This window comes from Stigmatopora nigra, chromosome 1 (assembly GCF_051989575.1).
Source record: "Stigmatopora nigra isolate UIUO_SnigA chromosome 1, RoL_Snig_1.1, whole genome shotgun sequence".
Taxonomy (NCBI): domain Eukaryota; kingdom Metazoa; phylum Chordata; class Actinopteri; order Syngnathiformes; family Syngnathidae; genus Stigmatopora; species Stigmatopora nigra.
Window position 1 is genome coordinate 4,336,812 of NC_135508.1, and position 24,740 is coordinate 4,361,551.

Genomic DNA, 24,740 nt, shown 5'->3' on the forward strand with positions numbered 1-24,740 from the left:
GTGGCGGCCCGGGGGCCAAATCTGGCCTGCCGCATCATTTTGTGTGGCCCGGGAAAGTAAATGATAAACGCCGATTTTCTGTTTTAAGATCAAATTAAAATGAAGAGAATAGATGTATATTAAATTTCATGATTTTTCCCCTTTTAAATCAATGATTGTAATTTTTTAATCGATTTTTTTCTGGGTTTTTTGTTCAAAAATAATTTTGTAAAATCTAAAAATATATTTAAAAAAAAGCTAAAATAAACATTGTTTTAGATCTATAAAAAAATTAATATTCAGGGCTTTTAATCCAGTTCTTTTAATCCATTTATTTAAAAAAATCTAAATATTGTACCTAAAAAGGTCCGCGTGAAATCAAGTCGACGTTAAAGCTTGATTACTGAGTTTTTGTAGCAAAATATTTTTAAAAATTTCCTCAAAATGTTATTCCTGATAGTCGTCTACTTTAGAAACATGAGTAAAATGTTACATGCTGCATTTCCCAATGTGTTTTGTTTTCCACCAAACTTTTTTTTACGATTACAACATTTTCAGTTATGCATTAATGCCAAAATAATCGTGACCATTCTCCATATTTACATAATAAGAATGTAATCTGCCCAATGCTCATAATCCTTTCCAAATGAAGGCGGATTATGTATTTTTGAGTCAGAGTGCATCAAAGATGATGATAAAAAAAGTCCTTTTCAACATTTTATTTTAAAACTTTACTTGAGCATTTATGTCCTTGAACCGCCCTTTTGTATTACAAGAGAAAAGCAGAATTGCAAAGTGGGAGTTTTATCTTCAAAGAAGATTTTTAAGTGATTGAGTTCCTTTGAGGGCCTCTGCACCTGCATCACCTTCGTATCTATTTGAGTGCCACTTAAAATGAATGATGATTTTGTCAGTGATTTTTGCAGTAAAAATCTCATCATTCGAGTTTGTGTAAATCAAGGGTGTCAGACTCGGGTTGGTTCGCGGGCCGCTTTAACGTCGACTTGATTTCTGGATTAAAACCCTGAATATTCAGTTTTTTATAGATCTAAAACAATGTGTATTTTAGCTCTTTTTTAAATATATTTTTAGATTTTCCAAAATGATTTTTGAACTAAAAACACAGAAAAAATTGATTAAAAAAGTACAATTATTGATTTAAAAGTCGACACTCATGATTTACTTTCTCGGGTCGCACAAAATGATGCAGTGGGCCAGATTTGGCCCCCGGGCCGCCGCTTTGACACTTAGGCAATAACCTATATATATCAGTGATTGATTTCACGTGAGCCGGACCATTTTAGATATAATATTTAGATTATTTTTTAATAAATGAATTAAAAGAACTGGATTAAAATCCCTGAAAATTCAGTTTTTTATAGATCTAAAACAATGTTTATTTTAGCTTAATATAATTTTAGATTTTACAAAATGATTTTTGAACTAAAAACACAGAAAAATGATTAAAAAATACAATTATTGATTTAAGAGGGAGAAAATCAGGAAATTTAATATACATCTATACTCTTCATTTGAATTTGATCCTAAAACAGAAAGTCAGCACTCATGATTTACTTTCCCGGGCCACACAAAATGATGCGGCGGGCCAGATTTGGCCCCCGGGCCGCCACTTTGACACCCGCTTTAGAGTTTATCGCATATTGACTGCACAAAACTTTAGGAAACGATGTTTTTAGAGGGTTTGAGATAAATGTCATTCTAATGGAAGATTATAAATATAATATTAAGGGGAGGTGTTTTCATATGATTACTAATTGCTGGTTTTGAAAGGTTGCGGCAAGGTTTCATCATCAGTATTGTGGACACTGGGGACTCTCAAGCAGGCACTTTTTGAGAGAATCCACTTAGTTGTCATGCACACCGCTGATATTTTGAAATTGGACCTTAGCAAGGCATCTCTGTTTATTGTAGAATTATTGGATTATATCATACTGGAATATACATATTTCCAACTACACTTTGTATTAAACTCTTAGTGACTGATTTGGGAATATTCATTTCCAACATGTCAGTGTTAGAGTAAAATTTGTTTTTTCACACACTATCGAAAATCATAATAATAATAATAATAATAATAATAATAATAATAATAATAATAATAATAATAATAATAATAATAATAATAATAATAATAATGATAATAATAATAATAATAATAATAATAATAATAATAATAATAATAATAATAATAATAATAATAATAATAATAATAATAATAATAATAATAATAATAATAATAATAATAATGATAATAATAATAATAATAATAATAATAATAATAATAATAATAATAATAATAATAATAATAATAATAATAATAATAATAATAATAATAATAATAATAATAATAATAATAATAATAATAATAATAATAATAATAATAATAATAATAATAATAATAATAATAATAATAATAATAATAATAATAATAATAATAATAATAATAATAATAATAATAATAATAATAATAATAATAATAATAATAATAATAATAATAATAATAATAATAATAATAATAATAATAATAATAATAATAATAATAATAATAATAATACTAATAATAATAATAAGAATAATTATAATAATAATAAGAATAATAATAATAATAATAATAATAATAATAATAATAATAATAATAATAATAATAATAATAATAATAATAATAATGATAATGATGATAATGATGATAATGATGATAATGATGATAATGATGATAATGATGATAATGATGATAATGATGATAATGATGATAATGATGATAATGATGATAATGATAATGATAATGATAATGATAATGATAATGATAATGATATTGATAATGATATTGATAATGATATTGATAATGATATTGATAATGATATTGATAATGATATTGATAATGATATTGATAATGATATTGATAATGATATTGATAATGATATTGATAATGATATTGATAATGATAATGATAATGATAATGATAATGATAATGATAATGATAATGATAATGATAATGATAATGATAATGATAATGATAATGATAATGATAATGATAATGATAATGATAATGATAATGATAATGATAATGATAATGATAATGATAATGATAATGATAATGATAATGATAATGATAATGATAATGATAATGATAATGATAATAATAATAATAATAATAATAATAATAATAATAATAATAATAATAATAATAATAATAATAATAATTATAATTATAATAATATTAATAATCGGACATAGGCTTTGTCGTCATCATCAACAACACAAGCCTAATTGTCATGATAACCAGAACTGCGTATGACGAAATTGGTAGTGCTTCTCCATAAGGTGTGTTTTTTCGGCAAAAGACCCTAATAAGTGATAATTTCGGACTCGTAATTTACATCACATCACCTCCCCGAGCGGATCACTTACCTCTCACTGTCTTTCACTTATTTTCAGTCAGCCAGTAGGAGGCAGATCACCACCCAACGTCTTTTCATGCAAAAAAATTGAACTTGCGTATAAATGTGAAATTACTTAATAAAAATCCAAATGATGAATGTGAAATTACTTCGTAAAAATCCAAATTATATGAAGTAAAAAAAATGTGAATAAATATAACCTTCCCAGCATACAATTAAAACGATTAAACATTTGCAATCAAGTAATACTAAGAGACATATTCAATATTCTTTTGTTCTTCTGAAAATGCAGAGCACAAAACAGCAATTAGAAAAACTAGACATCAAGTTTAACACATCACCCCAAAAATATAACAAAAATCTCAATTCAATTTATAGTTATACATTTCAATTGAAAATATAGCAAATGTAATACCTTAACCTTGTATATACTTTGTTTTTAAATCACAGTTGCCTCACCCCTAAGTTATTACACAGAAGGGATTGTGTGCCGTGCTACCGCAAGTTTAGAATCCTGATGGATGTGGGGAAAAAAAACTTCATCTTCCCTAGCGGTGGGTGCTCTCATTTTAAAACGATATGTATATCGATTCTTGTCGAGAACACACCGATAGCCGTTTGGGAAACCATTTCGATATATTTTTGTATCCCCAGTCTTCGGTTGCCAAAATAAATGCGGGAATCAAGGAATCAATACAGCATCAGGATGTGAGATCAAAGTGTCAGTAAAATGTGAGGAACTTGTAACCCTTGACAACAGCGCCCAAAATGACAGCACTTTCCAAGAGAACAATGCTTTTTCATTACTCTAGCAGCGATCGTCTGTTCATTAGAGCAGCTGCAGTTCAGAGGCAAACTAAAGGTCAGAAAAGGAGGTTTCGTGGCAAAAGGTCCTTACTTTGATGCCCGGGATTATGGGGGGGCATGAGTCAGCGCTCACAATTAAAAGTGCTCTGCAATAAAGCAGCAATAACTGAAATTGTAGTCCTTTAGATTAGCATTGTTTCCAATAGCAAATGAAATAGAAATGGGCAGAATGACTTAAAAAATATATATACCGTATTTTCATGACTATAAGGCGCACTTAAAAGTCTTAAATTTTCTCCAAACTAGTCAAGGCGCCTTATAATCCAGTGTGCTTTATATATGGAAACTAAATTAAAATGTGTGATTCATTGACGCTGCGCCTTACAATGTGGTGCGCCTCATAGTTGTGAAAATATGGTAATTTAAATTAAAAAGTACCTTACCGTATTTTCACGACTATTTTTACGACGGCATTATAACGCGCACCCTCAATGAATTACATTTTTTCCATATATAAGGCGCACTGTATTATAAGGCGCACTGTATTATAAGGCGCACTGTATTATAAGGCGCACTGTATTATAAGGCGCACTGTCTATTTTGGAGAAAATTTAAGACTTAAGTGCGCCTTATAGTCGTGAAAATACGGTAATTGCTATTGACTTCCAGGTATGAAGCACTCACTCACTACACAGTCACCTCTAGAGCCAGCCATTGTTGATGTTTTGGATGTTTTTGTATAAAATCTTGCACTAGGGGAGGAGCTATATGATGGAAGATTTTGTAAACTAAGATGGCATCTGTATATTTAACATTATTGCTTCAGTTCAGGCGTTTGTTTTTTTTAATATCCGACAGTGGTGGTTTTTGGTTTTCTGTTTTTTCCATATATAAGGCGCACTGGATTATAAAGCGCACTGTCTATTTTGGAGAAAATTTTAGACTTTTAAGTGCGCCATATAGTCGTGAAAATACGGTACATTAAAATGTGTTTTAAAAAAAAGACTTTTGGTTATAGTTACTTTTCCATTTCTTCTCGCCGAGCAGATTCATTTTAGCAGAGTCTGAAATGTAATCAATGTTATTTGCATTTAAATGTTATAGCCAATGGAATTTGGTGCAACCAGCAGACTTAATGTACTAGATACTTCACTTCAAGCCTTTATACTGGTAGAAACTTCTTTATTAATCTATTTTACTCGACAACAAACTAACATTTTTTCATGTTATTGCTAGTTTATTAGTATTAGTATTGTATTATTGGGTGGGTGGCTCAGTTGTATAGTAGTTGCGGAACAATAATTAAAATGTTATAGGCTTGATTCCACCACTGGTAAAGTCAATTAGCGGATAAACACTTAGACAATGTCATTACTTGTACATTTTTGTAACATTCTTGCTTGGTGTTGCGTTTTTCTAACTTAAAATGGCTGAATTCTCCCCAAAGTACCAAAATAAATAAAAAATATAAGTCTTACCTGGAAATATTTAATTCACTTTTTTTTACCATTTAAAACTGTTCAAATAATAAGCAGAAATCTAAACTGCTAAACTATTTTGTTTTATTGACAAGAAAAACATGCACACAAACCATTTGATTACTACTGTATGGTTTTAATAAGTTGTCTTCTACCTAATGTCTCCCACCTTCTCCTAATTAATAGACTGCCACTAGAACCAATCCATTTACAGCTCACAGATGTCTTTCAATTCGTTTTATTGGTTTATAAAGCTTCCATTTGAATTTGAGTGGCCTTGCAGGTTTGTTTTTTTACAGAGGATTGTAATCCATTTTATTGAGTTAATTTTCTTACCAACACTTTTGTAAACAACTGTGCTTTTGTTGAAATCATATCACTCCAGAACAAGAAGAGAATGACAACTAAGGACAGGCTTTTTTACATGGCTTGGATACGGTGTTGCACAAAACTATAAATAGGGACTGATAGTGATGATGATGATGATGATGATGATGAAGAAGGATGTTTTTGTGCTCACGTGTGCACTTTTGCGTAGCTATACTATATCACCAGGGTGATGGCAGTTGACGTATTTCCTTTGAGAGGATGCTAGAAAAAGACATACATTTATGTCTTTTTCTGGCATACTCTCAGAGGAAATACTTATAGAAATATATGTGATGACTGTGGAGTACCACAAGCATTATAGCAGGGAATTTATAGATTCTTATATTTCTTAAAATCAAATCCTATACGAAGGAAAGCAAAATGAGAATTACTCAAAAGTATTGCAAGTTTTGCTTGTCTCTGTGTCTAATGATGATACATACTTTCCTGATCGTGGTAGTGACAAAACATTGTCATGTACTTTATACTTTGGGACCTGCAGCTGCTTTTAAATGGCTTCAAGTGACTTTCTTGACTTGTTCAAGTCAAGGATTCGCTTTTTCAGATCCATGCTGAGCTCCTTTGACTTTCCCATTGTAGCGTTTGCATCCAATGAGCCCTATTTGAATGGCCTCAGAGAAATAACCAGCTGTAGTCACTCATAATTACTTATAAGAAGTTAAGAGGTCATGCTATGAAGCTCATTTCACTGATTCAACTCTCTAAGTCACTAAAATTGATAATTCCTGTTGTTTTATCTGTATTTTTGACCCAGCAGTTTTGATCACTTTGTCTGTTAACCCAAAAAATAGTCATAAAAGAACCAAACGTCATAAATGTTTTTTTGTGACAAAGAAGTATCTGTTCCTATCACTCTATTAGAGAAAAATCAGAGTTGTAGAAATAACTGGAAAACTCAAGAGAACCATTACATTATGTTCTTCTCAAGTGTATGTAAACTTTTAACTGTATATATGAAAATAGCCTGAATACTCTAATTGTAATTTTTGCCAACATCTTAAAAACTATGACAGATTATTACACATCTTGGAAACTTCAACACCATTCTTAAACATTGTTAACAAAGCAAAATAAATGTTCTCAAGATGAAACCATTTGTCAATGTCATACCCCTTAAAAAATCACAAAGACAGAGAGCCCTGTGTCGAGCTGCAAATTACATTCAAATATTCCCATGTAAGTCTGTAAGACATACTAATCGTACTGTGCCTTTGTTGAATGCAAATAGAATCCTGACCTTGAATAATTGGCTCTTTTCCATAAGTGTCAAAGAGTAGCATAGAGGTATAAATCACCTGTTTTAATACCTCACAATCAACAGACCATATTTATTGAAAACAACAAGAGGCAGCATACTGAATCTCGACTGTCAAATGTCATGTGAATGAAAATGTTTAACCACAAAGTCTCTGCAGCTATGTATGCTAAGACTTTAGCACAAGGGCAATATTTGATAGGGATTGAGAATTGGTGCATTCCTATAAACCCAGTAGTATTCCTTGTACATCCTCGAAAAATTGAACAAAACTGCTGCAATGCTCAAAGAGTCTAAAAGCAGCTTTAAGATGCCAAACCAACAACATTTTTGCAATATTGGGCTTTTTTCCCCTCAACTTTGTTTCAAGGCTATCCAAGGAAAAGCAACATTTATCTCTACTGTTTTAAAATTCACGAGAAAATGCCCTGTAATCATTGAAGTATATCAAATATGTTCCTGCTTATTATATCTTTCATGCCCTGCCTCCCAAACCTAAAGAAATATGAGTACCGTATTTTGACGACTATAAGGCGCACTGCATTATAAGGCGCACCCTCAATGAATGACATTTTCCCATATATAAGGCGCACTGGATTATACGGCGCACCCTCAATGAATGGCACATTTTATTTTTTTCCCATAAATAAGGCGCACTGGATTATAAGGCGCACCCTCAATGAATGGCACATTTTAATTTTTTCCATATATAAGGCGCACTGGATTATAAGGCGCACCCTCAATGAATGGCACATTTTAATTTTTTCCATATATAAGGCGCACTGGATTATAAGGCGCCCTTTCTATTTTGGAGAAAACTCTAAGACTTAAGTGCGCCTTATAGTCGTGAAAATACAGTACGTTTTGTTTTTTTTAGGATTTTTTGTTTTTATTCTGCGTGGAGTACACTATTGTTTGAAGTACTAGTGTTTATTCAATATATTTTTTTGCATTTATCAGTGTCAGTATAGATTTTGTTGTTTTCCAGCCTTATTCTATATCAAACTTGACTGTAGAAGCTAAATACCGTATTTTCCATATATAAGGCGCATCACATTATAAGGCACATCGCATTATAAGGCGCACCCTCAATGAATGGCACATTTTATTTTTTTCCATATATAAGGCTCACTGGATTATAAGGCGCGCTGTCTATTTTGGAGAAAATTTAAGACTTTTAAATGCGCCTTATAGTCGTGAAAATACGGTATTTATAAGTCAGAGAGATAGAAATATAGGGGTACATACTGGAAGGGGTGGTAATTCCCCTTAGCTGCATGACATCAATTCTGTTTGCTCTGAGGATTGACACTTTGCGCTCTCCCATGATGTCTTGTTTTTGTAAACACATTTATCTCAGTTTTTCTCGAGTGTTCGAACCCCTACTGTGGCAGCACAGCAGGATAGAAGTTGGCATGTTTGCTTCACAGTCGGGATTCAGATTTTTATACGTAAATCTCGAATTTGTCCTAAAATGTGAAATGTTGTTGGTCTAATGTTAATTGGGACATAGAATCCAATAAATTCCTACTTTTATCTCATTTTATCAAAAACTTGGTAGCAACAGCTAAGTATATCTTTCTTCATTTAACAATAAATGGCAAATTAGCTTTACCTCTTAGCTACTACTTGCCCTGCAGTCCATGTAAAGAATGCAGGGCAATCATTCTTTATTTATATTAGCAACGACAAAAGCACTCCTGCTTAGCCTGTGCCAAATGACAAATGAACAATGAACCAAATGTCGACTGGAAGAGTAATGCAAGACAATTAGAGCAATAACGGGTCCTGAGTTCTTTTTTTTCTTTTAGATTGTTGTCGATGTTTAGTAAGTAATAGTGGAGTCCTGATTTAATCCATCAAAAACTAGCTGAGAGTGTTGGTTAAGCCCTGTTGTGGGCCGGACCATTTTAGACATAATATTTAGATTTATTTTTTTAAATGGATTAAAAGAACTGGATTAAAATCCCTGAATATTCGTTTTTTTAAAGATCTAAAACATTGTTTATTTTAGCTTTTTTAAAATATATTTTTAGATTTTACGAAATTATTTTTGAACTAAAAACACATAAAAAATGATTAAAAATTACAATTATTGATTTAAAAGGGGGTAAATTCAGGAAATATAATGTATACATTTATACTTCTATATATTTTTTGAGATTTGACAAAATGATTTTTGAACTAAAAACACAGAAAAAAATATTTAAAAATTTAAATTATTGATTTAAAAGGGAGAAAATCAGGAAATTGAATATACATCTATACTCTTCATTTGAATTTGATCCTAAAACAGAAAGTTGGCACTCATGTTTTATTTTCTCGGGCCACACAAAATGATGCGGCGGGCCAGATTTGGCCCCAGGACCGCCACTTTGACACCTGTGTACAGATAATGCTATCTCTTCACAAATTGATTTTAAAATCTTGGCCTGTCAACTTGAATTTGTGTATTTTTACTGAATAAATTGTAATTCATTGAACATCTAAGGCCAATAATATAGTTTGACATCGTGGTTCAGGATCACTGGGATGTACCCACAAACACAAACCAATATAAGGCTTACATTGCGCCTTTTGAAGGCATGAATTATAGTTTTTTTTCTCAGTAAGTCCATGTGTTTGACTGGGGACTAGCTCAGAGAGTCATTACATCAAAAACAATACCATTCATTTGTCATCCAACATAATGTGTTTTCCAGTTCAGTTATGATATGGTCATGACAGGAGGACAGATTAATGGCAAGTTGTTCTTGTGAGGCTACCCTCAAGACAAATGTGTTGGGTTGTAAAAGCAAGACTGAGTGGAACCATTAGTTGACCGGTGAACTGCTGTTCATATGCCCCACTGTTCTCGAACATGTCCCACAGCCCCGCTGGCTATGATTGAGCTACTGTAATCACTATGTCAAGGATCATGTGCTGTCTTAAGACAAATGCTCTTGTCACTGTGGTGCAGACCTAGCATTCCACTACTTTGGTTAAAATACAAAGTGGCTGCCATCCAGGAATACTTGGAACATTCACTTAATTTTCGGATTTGCGGATTGATCACTAGTTGATCGATAGCAGAGATATATTATATATGAGTGCATTGCAGTAGATACCTCAAACTGTACATTAAAAAAGTGTGTATCCGAGTTACACTCTGTTTTGAAGCTGAAATATAATTTTTGAAATATTTACTTACACCTCCACGACGCTTGTGAAGAAAAGTGGTATGCAAAATCTCATCAAATCTCATTTTCTGAACCGTTTTATCCTTACTAGGGTCGCGCGGGGTGCCGGAACCTATCACAGCTGACTTCAGGCCATAAGCGGGGGTTACTGTATTTTGCCGTTTAATTAAAATTAATTAAATGTTTTTTTCTTTTTTGAGCCTCCCCTTTGTGCGCCATTTAATATATCCCTGCCGTTTATATCATTTAGTATACCCAGGTATATTAAACGGCAACTCAGCTTTTTGGGCAAGATTTGTATGGTGTTCATGGGGGCCTGATTATAGATACTTAAGTTCATTAAAATTCCAAGTCAGACTTTATTCAGTAGTAAGTAGTTTTAACCTGTGCAGTAAGTAATTTTAGTCTGCAAAACGTTGATGCACCCCGTCACGGCATAAAGAGTGCGTAGTGGATCGTACCTTTCCCTTTGTGCGCCATTTAATATACCCCTTTCCCTTTGTGCGCCATTTAATATACCCCTGCCGTTCAATATACAGCAAAATATGGTACCCTGAATTGGTGGCCAGCTAATTGCTGGGCACAAGAAAAAAAACAAACCATTCACGCTCACACTCATACCTAGGGGCAATTTATGGTGTCCAGTCAGCCTATCATGCATGTCTTTGGAATGTGGGAGGAAACCGGAGTACCTGGATAAAACCCATGCAGGCCCGGGGAGAACATGCAAACTCCATACGGGTGGACCGATCTGAATTTGAACCCGGATCCACCAATGTGAGGCCGACACACTAACCACTCTTCCGCCGATTCACTAGTTTGGAAAATGAATGAATAATTAAATTCTTCTACTACTGTCATGAAAAGGCTTTGGGATCCTTTTGAAAGAGCTGGATGGACCGGCTAGGGAGTGGGAAGTCTGAAATTCCCTGCTGAAGTTGCTGCCCTAAGCATGAGAAAATGAATGAATGGATGAATGAATGAAAGAGGAAGTAAAAAGGATTCTGAGAAGATCAGGTCACATTTCTAGAAGTCCAGCCATCTGAGAAAACTTGTAGGGCTTTGACCAACTTCTAATTGCACATTGCCTATTTCTGCATCCACGCCCTTTTGCTACTGTGAGAACGAAATTTCCCGAATACAGGATGAATAAAGTTATCCAATCCAATTTCTCGGGTGTCATTATCCTGCATTTTCATATTTTCCCTGTTGTGGCGTTGGGAAAATCTCTGCATGATGCTTGGACAATCTCTGTACATATATCTTTACTGTGGTATCCGAGTATTTAGCTTCTGCTGATCGGTGTATCCCTCTGTTCCGATGACATATGTCTTTTTGAGTGAGCTTCTTATTGAGCCTGGTGAAGTCTGCAGAGTGCTGCTGTCTGGAATGGCAAAACAGGAGAAGCAGTAGGATTGATTCAGAGCTTTAAATAAATGTGGTCTGCTCCAGCTGGGTCTTCCAGACACCTATCTGCCCCCACACACATCACATTTATTTTAAGAGCTGAGCAGATATATGTGCATGTTATCTTTGTTGCCATTATATGCTTATTTTTAATTGGGATTGGGTCTTGCCTGTGGTGTGGCAATCAATAAATATGTTTTTCTTATCTTGGTAGCAGGTTACTTGCACTAGTAGTACCGTATTTTCACGACTATAAGGCGCTCTTAAAAGTCTTAAATTTTCTCCAAAATAGACAGTGCGCCTTATAATCCAGTGCGCCTTATATATGGAAAAAAAACAGAAAACCAAAAACGAAAAACCACCACTGTCGGATATTAAAAAACACAAACGCCTGAACTGAAACAATACTGTTAAATATACAGATGCCATCTTAGTTCACAACATCTTCCATCATTTAGCTCCTCCCCCACTGCAAGATTTTATACAAAAACATCCAAAACATCAACTGTGGCTGGCTCTAGAGGTGACTGTGTAGTGAGTGCTTCATACCTGGAAGTCAATAGCAATTACCATATTTTCATGACTATAAGGCACACTTAAAAGTCTTAAATTTTCTCCAAAATAGACAGTGTGCCTTATAATACAGTGTGCCTTATAATACAGTGCGCCTTATAATACAGTGTGCCTTATAATACAGTGCGTCTTATAATACAGTGCACCTTATAATACAGTGCGCCTTATAATACAGTGCACCTTATAATACAGTGCGCCTTATAATACAGTGCGCCTTATAATACAGTGCGTCTTATAATACAGTGCGCCTTATAATACAGTGCGCCTTATAATACAGTGCACCTTATAATACAGTGCGCCTTATATATGGAAAAAATGTCATTCATTGAGAGTGCGCCTTATAATGTGGTGCGCCTTATAGTCCTGAAAATACGGTAACTTAACAATGTTTTCTCAGCTGGTGCCTTGTGCTTATTTGGATGTATGTTAACTGCCAAATAGCATAGACATTTTTAGATCTTCAACTATTCTGAAAATACACTTTGCTATGACTATTGTGTCATTGTCAACTGACACAATAGTATTGTTTTCATGCCAAACATACCATATTATGGCCAATATTAGACTTTCACAAGTTTTGTTCATATAGAAAACACAACTAGACGTTGGTTTCATAAAAATGCAAACAGGTTATTAGTCAATTGAAGGATAAAACCCTACAAAAACAATCCGACTTTTCATGGTTACTGTATTTCTCAGTAGAAATCGTTACAAGCTTAAATACCTCCTCAAAACATGACTGCAGCCTCCTCAACTCCTACAGTATGGTGTTATCTGATTTAGCTATTAGTTATGGCAGAATTTTTATTTTTTTTATTTTTATAATAAGCCAGCAAACTGCTTCAGGCATTGCCCTTCCTCCGACTAAAATTCTTCAGCAACATCCAGTTATCTGTTAACATTCTCAGACCTTCCTGTTCTGCAATTATCTTGGGTAGACAGATAGACTACATTTTGGAGAGAACTCTAAATGTAAACAGAGAATTATCAGTTATTTACGTGCTTAGAACTTGAATGGAAGAAAAGCTTCTCATCCATGCTAAAATATTTCACACTGGTCTTTTTCTTTCTACTGCAGTAATACTACTAAATTAGTGTTGTGTTCAAAATTGTTAAGCATTTTATGCAAAGTCATTATCCTTAGCCTGTAAACATAGTATATAAATCAACAAGCAGGGTTCAGTGAGCTATCCCGAATCTTTAATCCCTCTGAGAAACTGCCTGTAGAAATTTGGAATATGTAGTTAGTGTTTACTGTCTCATCCTTTGGAGTTGAATTTAAGCAAGATTTTCACAACATGTGTATTATTTTTCTTTTACTTTTAGCAAATGCAAGTGCTGAGGTTTCAGGGCGAGCTTTAGTAGACAAAAACAAAATGTTCTAATGGTAGAAGAATTAATAAAGTGCCACTAAGATAAAAGTAAGATTCAAAATACAGTGTTCCCTCGGTTATCGCGGTTAATGGGGACCGGGACCACCCGCGATAAGTGAATTTCCGCGAAGTAGGGATTCCCCTTCAAAAATGCTTAATTTTAATTTAATTTAAAATATATATATATATATATATATTTTTTTTTTTTTACCCCCTTTATACAGTACACCATATAGAATACGGGTAGAGAGTGAAATTCATGTTATAACACAAAAAACTGTAAAATATGTTGTCTCAATGTAATATTTGTATTTTTTATTTTATTTTTTTCCCCCATAAAACGCGAAGTTCTGAATCCGTGGTGGCTGAACCGCGAAGTAGCGAGGGAACACTGTACAATTAGGAATAAAAATCATGAATCTGTAGCATTATCCATCTACATTCTTCATTTTGGTTATGTCGTAACTCCATTTTACACTTTTTATATGTGCCTATACATCTTCTTAATATCCATCAGTTTCTTTGCTCCACCCTGGTATCAGCAGAACTGGCTTATTATCAAATCATGAAAGCATTTTATGTTTGTTTTGATTAAAGATGACTTACAATGCATATCTTTGTCTTCTCTGTCTTCTTAGGTATCTGGCTAAAACCAAGTCGAATGTCTAAGATGCGAGAAAAGAGGGCAGACTTTGTTACTGGATGTCTGGGTGGACGTGTCATTGCAGCTGGTGGGCTCGGTAAGTATTAGTTCATCTTATTTTATGAATTAGTAATTTATGCTCTAATATATGTGTCAAAGTGGCAGCCCGCGAGCCAAATATGGCCCGCTGCATCATTTTGTGCGGCCCGAGAAAGTAAATCATGAGTGCCCCATTCAAATACATGAACCTACTGAGAAAAAAACTATAATTCATGCCCTCAAAAGTTGCAACGTAAGCCTTATATTGGTTCGTGTTTGTGGGTACATCCCAGTGATCCTGAACCACGATGTCAAGTGATATTATTGGCCTCAGATGTTCAATGAATGACAATTTATTCAGTAAAAATACACAAATTCAAGTCGACAGACTAAGATTTTAAAATCAATTTGTGAAGAGATAGCATCATCTGTACACAGGTGTCAAAGTGGCGGCCCGGGGGCCAAACATGGCCCGCCGCATCATTTTGTGCGGCCCGGGAAAGTCAATCATGAGTGCCGATTTTCTGTTTTAGGATCAAATTAGTGGAGAGTATAGATGAATATTAAATATCCTTATTTTCCCCCTTTTAAATCAATAATTGTCATTTTTTAATCATTTTTTTCTGTTTTTAATTCAAAAATCATTTTGGAAAATCTAAAAATATATTTTAAAAAAAGCTAAACTAAACATTGTTTTAGACCTATAAAAAGTGGAATATTCAGGGCTTTTAATCCAGTTCTTTTAATCCATTTATTAAAAAAAATATAAATATTATATCTAAAATGGTCCGGCCCACATAATAGATATATTGTTGAAGTCCATTGATGACATTTTGATTTCTACATAATTGTGCATAATCACAATACAAGTGCACGTCACACTTCACTGAATCTTTATATGCTTGAATGATAACAACGTAGGAAAAATAATACATAAAATGAAAATGACATAACAGAACCATCAATCAGCATTTCCCTCACTGAATACATAATAACAAATACTGAGAAAATATATCATCGTTTTCAAGTAATCAACACCCCCAAACACAGACACATTATGAATTAAGATTGATTCTTCATCAAATTTTCATTTTCTCCTTGACTGAACTGAATTTGTTTAAATACAGCGTGAGCAATCATCAGGTATTGACTCTCTGTTACAACATTACTCATGGCAACTGTTACAGATTGACTTGAATTTAAAATGTCATCTTACCTGCTTGTCTCCTAAAATGAAAACACACACCAATCACCAATTATAAAATAATAATAATCGGACATAGGCTTTGTCATCATCATTGACTCGACAAAAAAGCCTAATTGTCATCATACCCAGAAACTACGTATGAAAAAATTGGTAGTGCTTCTCCATAAGGTGTGTTTTCCCAGCAAAAGACCCAAATAAGTGATAATTTCGGACTCGTAATTTGGCATTCTGCCGTGATGGATACATCACATCACCCCCGAGCAGATCACTTACCTCTCAATGTCTTTGAATTACCTTCAGTCAGCCAGTAGGAGGCAGATATCTTTTCATATTACCTCACCCCAAAGTTATTACACAGAAAGGATTGTGTGTCGTGCTACCGCAAGTTTAGAGTCCTGATGGATATGGGAAAAAACTGTCCTTAAGCCTATTTGTCCATACTTTGGAGATACTGTGAAATGAATAATATTCTGAGCTCTCATAGTAGGGAACAATAATCATTGCGTAAACACCCTACCTTTACTCTTGTAAAATTGAGTTGGATGTATAAAGTGCGTGACCGGACGTTTGGTCGCGGGTTTTTTGGTCCCTTTTGGTCGCCGGTCAAATGTACTTAGATATTGAACAGTACTTAGATATTAAACTGTACTTGGATATTAAACAGTACTTGGATATTAAACAGTACTTAGATATTAAACAGTACTTAGATATTAAACAGTACTTAGATATTAAACAGTACTTAGATATTAAACAGTACTTGGATATTAAACTCTCTCTCTTAGATATTAAACTTTCTCTCATGAATATAATTTTGAGAGCTGGTTTCAACAGCAAACTCTCTGTCACCATTTGACTGGCGACCAAAAGGGACCAAAAGACCAGCGACCAAAAGACCGGCGACCAAAAGACCGGCGACCAAAAGACCGGCGACCAAAAGGGACCAAAAGACCAGCGACCAAAAGACCAGCGGCCAAAAGACCGGCGACCAAAAGACCGGCGACCAAAAGACTGGCGACCAAAAGACCGGCGACCAAAAGACCGGCGACCAAAAGACCGGCGACCAAAAGACCGGCGACCAAAAGACCGGCGACCAAAAGACCGGCGACCAAAAGACCGGCGACCAAAAGACCGGCGACCAAAAGACCGGCAACCAAACGTCGTGCACCATATAACTGCCATATAACTGAGTTGAAAAACACAATTTGAATCCACACACAAAACCCTCAAACATATAATAACAGACACAGAAAGTTCTCTTGTGAAAATATTTACCTCAAAATAAATTAGATAGTAATGCTTCATACTTAAAACAACTTTAAATTGTCCAGGTTAGGCAAGTAGAATCCCACCATTGACCTGTTAGGACATAAAGCTTAAGTCCTTATGAGAAAGAACATTCTACAAAACAATGTTGTACTTATATGGTGATATTTTTAGTGAGCTGACACGATGTAAATGATACATTTGTGATGAATCACAGGGAGCTGTGGGGGCGAATGTATTTAAACTAATAGATAAGAACGTAAGATCATTTTAGACAAGCGGCCTTGGTGAGTTTCAGAGAAATGGGGAGAATAAAATTAAGAGTGGGATGGACTAAGATCACAGGAGAGTTAGGAGAAATAACTGCAGAAAAAAGATGATACATGCATGTGTTTTGGAAAAAAAAAGGCAGATCAAAAGCCATGGAAAGAAAAGAATAGAATAAAAAAAAGAGATGAATGGAAGATGAACTTGAGAAAGAACAACAAAAGAAAGGATCAGAGGAGAGATAGGATTAATTGAGGAAATAAAAAGGAGCAGCTGGAGAATCGACATGACATCTGTGGACCGACAAATCAAAAGAAATGGCGGGAAGCCTTTGAGCAACAGGAACCCTTTGTGCGTTTGGGTCTGCGTGTGTTTTTTAAACAACGAGTGAATCCTAACCCAAGCTGTGTGCCATTCCATCATGAGCACCAAGCATGTGATGTGAATCTCCATGGTAACTGAAATGACGTGATTGCAGTGCCATGTATAATGACAGCTTTGCACCTGAGCCACCATTCGGCATGGAATCAGAGTTATAGTCAGAATATCACAGAAAACCCTTTTTAAATTAGACCTCTTTGTATGTTTTATCGAAGTGAATACCTCATGGAATTAATGTTGCTTATATGCCATTAAATAATGAACTATTGCTCTATGGCAAGGGTGTTCGCGGGCTGCTTTAACGTCAGCTTGATTTAATGATATAATATTTAGATTTTTTTTTAATAAATGGATTAAAAGAACTGGATTAAAGGCCCTGAATATTCAGGGTTTTTTTTAGATCTAAAACAATGTTTATTTGAGCTTTTTTAATATATTTTTAGATTTTACAAAATGATTTTGAACTAAAAACACATTAAAATGGATTAAAAATGACAATTATTGATTTAAAAAGGGGAAAATCAGGAAATTTGATATACATCTATATCTATCATTTTAATTTGATCCTAAAATAGAAAGTTGGCACTCATGATTGACTTTCTCGGGCCGCATAAAATGAGGCAGTGGGCCAGATTTGGGCCCTGGGCCGCCACTTTGACACCTGTTAGTAACCTATATCAGTGATTGATTTCACGTGGGCCGGACCATTTTAGATATAATATTTTGATTTTTTTTTTTTTTATGAATGGATTAAATGAACTGGATTAAAGGCCCTGAATATTCATTTTTTATAGATCTAAAACAATGTTTAATTTAGCTTTTTTAAAAATATATTTTCAGATTTTACAAAATGATTTTTGAACTAAAAACACAGAAAAAATATTTTAAAAAATTACAATTATTGATTTAAAAGGGGAAAAATTAGGAAATTTAATATACATCTATACTCTTCATTAATTTGATCCTAAAACAGAAAGTCGGCACCCCGTGATTTAAAAAAACGATTTTAAAAAATTACTATTATTGATTTAAAAGGGGGAAAATGAGGCGGCGGGCCAGATTTGGCCCCTGGGCCGCCACTTTGACACCTGATCAGTAAAAAAGATAAAATTGACTTTTTCTAATTTATTACTCATTTTATTAATTCTATATCAATGTAAACTAAAATTAAAAAGTGAATGCAAAGTTTTTCATACATATTGACCAAATGTTGCCAAATACATGGTTACTGATAAATCCGTGTTTTTTCTCTTTTACTCCCAAATTAAGGATTTGTTCATTAAATGTTGGCTAATTTTATTTCTATTTTAACGCTATGTTCTTGTTTTTTAAGGCCCAATTAATAATTAATACTTCATAATGAATCAAATTGACATTAACTTCCCAAAAGGGTAAAAAATGTACCTTAAAAATTGGATTTTTTTTTTTAGTTCAATCTAATTTGGGAATCGATTCCAAATCCTGCCTATGTGGTTCCATATGCTTCCCAAAAAAGGTTATAAATTACTCTGCACCTATTTTCAACACCGCTTATGCTTGACTGGGTCGTGGGGGTGCTTGATTTTGCACCAGCACCCCGCATCCCAGTCATGGATACTTGGTGTTGAAATTGGATAAAATTAACGACACAAGATATAATCCGACTGCTCAGTTTGCGCTTTTATTGTTGCTGTGATACAAAACCAAACAGCCTCAGTAACCAGCCCCAAGGGCCTCATATAGTATAATAAGAGTAACAACAATGAAGAAGAAAAAAAAGAAGAGAAAACATTTGGGAATAGTGCAATAGACTTAGCCACCGTTGTACTGCATGTATTACAGTACAACACTTGCACTATAAAGCACAGGTGTCAAAGTGGCGGCCCGGGGGCCAAATCTGGCCCGGCGCATCATTTTGTGCGGCCCGAGAAAGTAAATGATGAGTGCCGACTTTCTGTTTTAGGATCAAATTAAAATGATAGATAAAGATGTATATAAAATTTCCTGATTTCCCCTTTTTAAAATCAATAATTGTAATTTTTTTAATCTATTTTTCTGTGTTTTTAGTTCAAAAATCATTTAGTCAAATCTAAAAATATATTTAAAAAAAGCTAAAATAAACATTGTTTTAGATCTATAAAAAATGAAATATTCAGGCCTTTTAATCCAGTACTTTTAATCCATTTATGAAAAAAAATCGAGATATTATATCTAAAATGGTCTGGCCCACATGCAGCTATAATTTTGTAAAATCTAAAAATATATTTAAAAAAAAAGCTAAAATAAACATTGATTTAGATCTATAAAAAACTGAATATTCAGGGGTTTTAATCCAGTTCTCATAATCCAATTTTTTTTTTAAAAAAATCTAAATATTATATCTAAAATAGTCCAGCCCACATGAAATTGGTTATTGGATAGTTAGGAAAACATTAAGGAGACTAGCAATTAAAAAAAAAATCTAATATCTTGGTGGAGAAGCAATTCCAACAGCTAATTTTAATAACTTAATAATTCACTTTTTTTTAATGCAGCATTTAATGAGAAAATATAATTTTCAAAAAGTCCATCCTGGAAAAAAACATTGGTCTTTCATCTTAGACATTCTGAATCATTTTGCATATATATATAATTAATGTATCTTGTTTCTCAACCCTTCATTTTAATTGTAGTGAATAATGATGTCATTTAACTTTGCAGGTAATGAGCCATCACCATTGGGTTCCGTTGAGAGCTACAACCCATTAAAGCGTCGTTGGGAGTACATTGCGCCCTTGCCGACCTCACGTTGCTCGTCTTCAGCGCTGCAGACAAGCAACATGATGTTTGTCATCGGTGGGGTGGCACAAGGACCGAGTAATGTTGTGGAAGCGCTCTGCTTACAAGAAACAGTGTGACAAGTATACAGAAAACAACCTGAAAATCACAACTATTCATGCTTTTGTGGAAAAAAAGCCAACATGTTTTGGATATAGAAGGTATCAAACACTTGTACTTTTCCATCTTTACTGATGGAATACTCTTGGGAGTACACAAACTGTACATTTTTAAAAGAAAAAAAGGCATTCGAGGACATAAAGTGAGTAAATACAAGGACAGCTAAGATTGTTGTGAAGGATAAGGACAGAAAACTGCCTTATAGATATCGAGGGAGGATCAAAAAAGAGCAAAAAAAGTTCATATACACAGTATTATCTTAAGACTTTGTATGCCTTTGGTCTAACAAGCATTTTTCAGAATAAAAGCAGGGTACTTTTCTGGATAATAAAGGAACATAGGGCCATATCGTATCATACTCCCCTACTGCTGTGTCAGCAATCTGACATTTTTTTATGATTTTTTTTTCTTCTTCTTCTCTTATCTTATACCGATGTGCTTGTTGGGAAACTTTTTTTTTGTTCTTGAGCTGTTTATTTATTTAATTATTGATTTAAAAAAGGGGCAAATCAGGAAATTTGATATACATCTATATCTATCATTTTAATTTGATCCTAAAATAGAAAGTTGGCACTCATGATTTACTTTCCCGGGCCGCACAAAATGAGGCATCGGGCCAGATTTGGCCCCCGTGCCGCTACTTTGATACCTGTGCAGTAACCTATGCAAATGCGGGTTACTGATGAATCTGTTTTTTTCCCTCTCTCTCCATGATTAAGGATTTTTTTCATTAAAAGTTGGGTATTTTTATTTCTATTTGAAAGCTCTGTTGTTTTTTAAGGCCTGATTAATTACGACTTTTTAATGAATAAAATTGACATTAACTTCCCAAAAGGGTAAAAAAGGTGAAATGACAAAAAAAAATTACAGTATTGCATCTATTTGTAGTTGCATATTCTGAGTACAGCTCTCAAGGAATAACATTAAAAGTATGAACTGTTTACAGCTCTTTGAATCAAAAAAGTTTCTTACCCTTGCACTAAACCGTGTAAAATAAGTATATAAGTACACTAACACTAAATTTGGATGAAATACGCATATTCTATGATTTTTTTTCTTCTTCTTATCTTATACCGATGTGCTTGTTGGGAAACTTTTTTTTTGTTCTTGAGCTGTTTGAGCCAATGTTCCTTGGGATTTATTGTGATCTAAGACGTTAAAATAGTGGCAATGACACAGTGGTCAAGGGCGAGGAATCATACCATGAGCTCTTTACTCAAGGTTTTATGACAGAGTTTTAAAAACTGGTCCTTAAGGGTTGTGGTGAGTGCTGGTTTTTGTTCTAACTCGCGGGTGTGAAAGTGGCGGCCCGGGGGCCAAATCTGGCCCGCTACATTGCTTTATGTGGCCCGAGAAATTCCTAATTTCCACTTTTTAAATCAATAATTTCAATTTTTTAATACATTTTTTTTGTTTTTAGTTCATATCCTAAGAAGAAAAATCAAATAAAAATTGTTTTCGATGTATAAAAAAATGGAATAGTTGGGGCTTTTGATCCAGTTCTTTTAATCAATTAAAAAAAAATCTAAATATTATAGCTCAAATGGTACGGTCCACATCCAATCCAGTTGACGTAAATGTGGTCGAGTTTGACACCCTTGCTCTACGCTCTTAATATGTTGGAAATATTACATATTTCATAAAATGTCTAATGTTAAACTGCAAATAAATCTGTTGCTCTAAAAGTTAGAATGAATGATGAATGAAACAAGTATCAAATTACTCTCACATTGTCTTGGTATTAATTTTTAGTATTTCTATACTTTCCCAGTTTTTGTTGCCCCTATCACATCTTATTTGGCATAAAATTTAAAAATTAGGGAATATTCACCCACAAAAATCAATATTCATGTTTGTTGATTTGAACATTAAATACCTTTGTAGCTTATTTATTGAAATGCAGGTTTCAAAATATTATTAAACTGTTGGATTATGTTTTTATTTGTGTTTTACACAAAGTCCTAACTTCATTGAAATTGGGGTTTTAATCATTTAGTCTGATTTTTTTATTAATCTTTAGACTCATTACTAACTAAAATTAGGCATTTTTTGCAGAAAAAAAGGACAATGTAATTATAAAACAACATTTTAACAATGTAATACAAACACCGATCCAAAAAAAATGCCTGATTTTTTTTTATTAAACACTGATATAAAAATATTTGGTAGTTATTTATACGTCATTATCATTTTTGTTATCGACTTCCTACCAAAACTTATACAGACTGAACATGAGTCTCTATAGAAGCTATCTCAGTACCCTCACCTGCCATTAGCCGCAATCACTGCGCATTTTTCTCATCTGCAGAGCAGCAAAATAATTTGTCATCACTGTTAATATCCATTAGAGTGTAACACAACTCAACTATAACTATGACATTTCCCCCATCTACTGATGCCACCACCTCAGTTTAAATAATGATCACAATACAGTGCACACATTGCCTCAGTTTGACATCAAGCACATTTTGTATTCTACAGATAAATCACCTGAAGGTGATATAAGCTGGGCAACCTTTTGAAGCATGAAATTGAGTGTGAGGAATAGGACAAAGCACACATTGATATATCACAATTTTTTTGTTTTGTTTTGGGGTTTTTTCGGGCCAAACTGCTCTTAGTTTGCACCCAAAAGCTTACTGTATTTTCACGACTATATGACGCATCGTATTTTTAGCCGCAGTGTCAGTAACGAGTGCTATTTCTGTATTTTACACACACAAAGGACATACTGTTTTTATAGACGCAGCCAGGCATGGCAAAACATTCACCTGCTTTAACATACACTCTAAAAACACGTTTTTAAAAATGTTACGAAAGCAAAACTGAGTTTGGTTGTACTTTATTTAGCCATTTTACAATGAACTCACGTCATCATCACCTAGAAATTCATCAAAGTCCTCATTTTCTGTGTCCGAATTGAACAATTGTCCAAAATGAGTCATCGAAAACGCTGAGTTTTATACATGGCGGCCACAATCCATTCGCAAATAGTAGCTAGCTAATAGCTAGCATAACTATTCCGACTTTCTGTTTTAGGATCAAATTAAATTGAAGAGTATAGATATATTAGATGTATTGACAAAAGAACTATATGTCCGAGCAGTCACTTCGCAGTACGTTTTCTATGGAGAAAATAGTAGAGTCGGGGGCTGCTTGTCATAGTTGTGAGAGCTGTAGAGGATAGTGTACCCTATCAACAAATTTATTTTATTTTATCATGATAACAATTTTAGTATTGGTCCATATATAAAGCGCACTGGATTATAAGGCGCACTGTCTATTTTGGAGAAAATTTAAGACTTTTAAGTGCGCCTTATGGTGCAGAAAATACGGTATATCCAAGTTGTTGCTACTGATAGTGGCTGCTCATTTTCAACTAGGGATCCTTTTGCTGTTTTAATAATGCACTCCAAAAATGGTTAATGTGCCAAGTCCTTAAATGCCACAACAGAAACATAGAGTTGATACTTGAATACATAATTACTACCACGTTGGATCAAAGTTAATATATTTACACAAGATGGAAAGCTCGGGCAAAATAATATGTAGAGCTGTGGCAAAGGAAGAAAAAAAACAATAGTCATAGACACACGCATGCATGCACACACACACACACACACACAATTTTCTGTGCTGTTGTGGTGTAAAATATTTTTTGGTCTGCTTCCAGCAGATCGCTTTCCTTTGTGGAAGCATCCGAGGCTTGTGCCAACAGCCAGTTGGTTATTTTTGGTATTCAAAATGAGATGATGTTAGGTTGTACAGCACAATAAGTAAAAACAAATACTGGCTGTTCAGGACAAGGAAAAATGATTTTTTCCACTCAGTTAAAAAGACAGTTCTATCTAGGAACAAATACGGAGGGGAAAAAATGAACAAATAGAGGCTTATGAGCTGCAAAATTTATTGGGTTTTTTTGTGCCGCAGCTTTTATAATACCTTATTTTCATGACTATAAGGCGCACCGCATTATAAGGCGCACCCTCAATGAATGATATTTTTCCATATATAAGGCGCATGTATTATAAGGCGCACTGAATTATAAGGCGCACTGTATTATAAGGCGCACTGTATTATAAGGCGCACTGCATTATAAGGCGCACTGCATTATAAGGCGCACTGCATTATAAGGCGCACTGTATTATAAGGCGCACTGTGTAT

The 24,740-nt window shown here is 33.9% G+C and overlaps 1 protein-coding gene across 1 annotated transcript in view; it reads left to right on the forward strand.

Annotated features, from left to right (window-relative positions):
• The window catches only part of klhdc8b (kelch domain containing 8B), a 58,977-nt gene extending 36,974 nt beyond the window's left edge, over window positions 1-22,003 (forward strand). Inside the window, exons 4-5 of the mRNA XM_077719984.1 lie at window positions 14,499-14,600; window positions 20,340-22,003. Of these exons, the coding sequence (XP_077576110.1) occupies window positions 14,499-14,600; window positions 20,340-20,536 (299 nt within the window). The 3' untranslated portion in view covers window positions 20,537-22,003. The remainder of the gene's footprint in view (window positions 1-14,498; window positions 14,601-20,339) is intronic.
• Window positions 22,004-24,740: the final 2,737 nt, after the last annotated feature.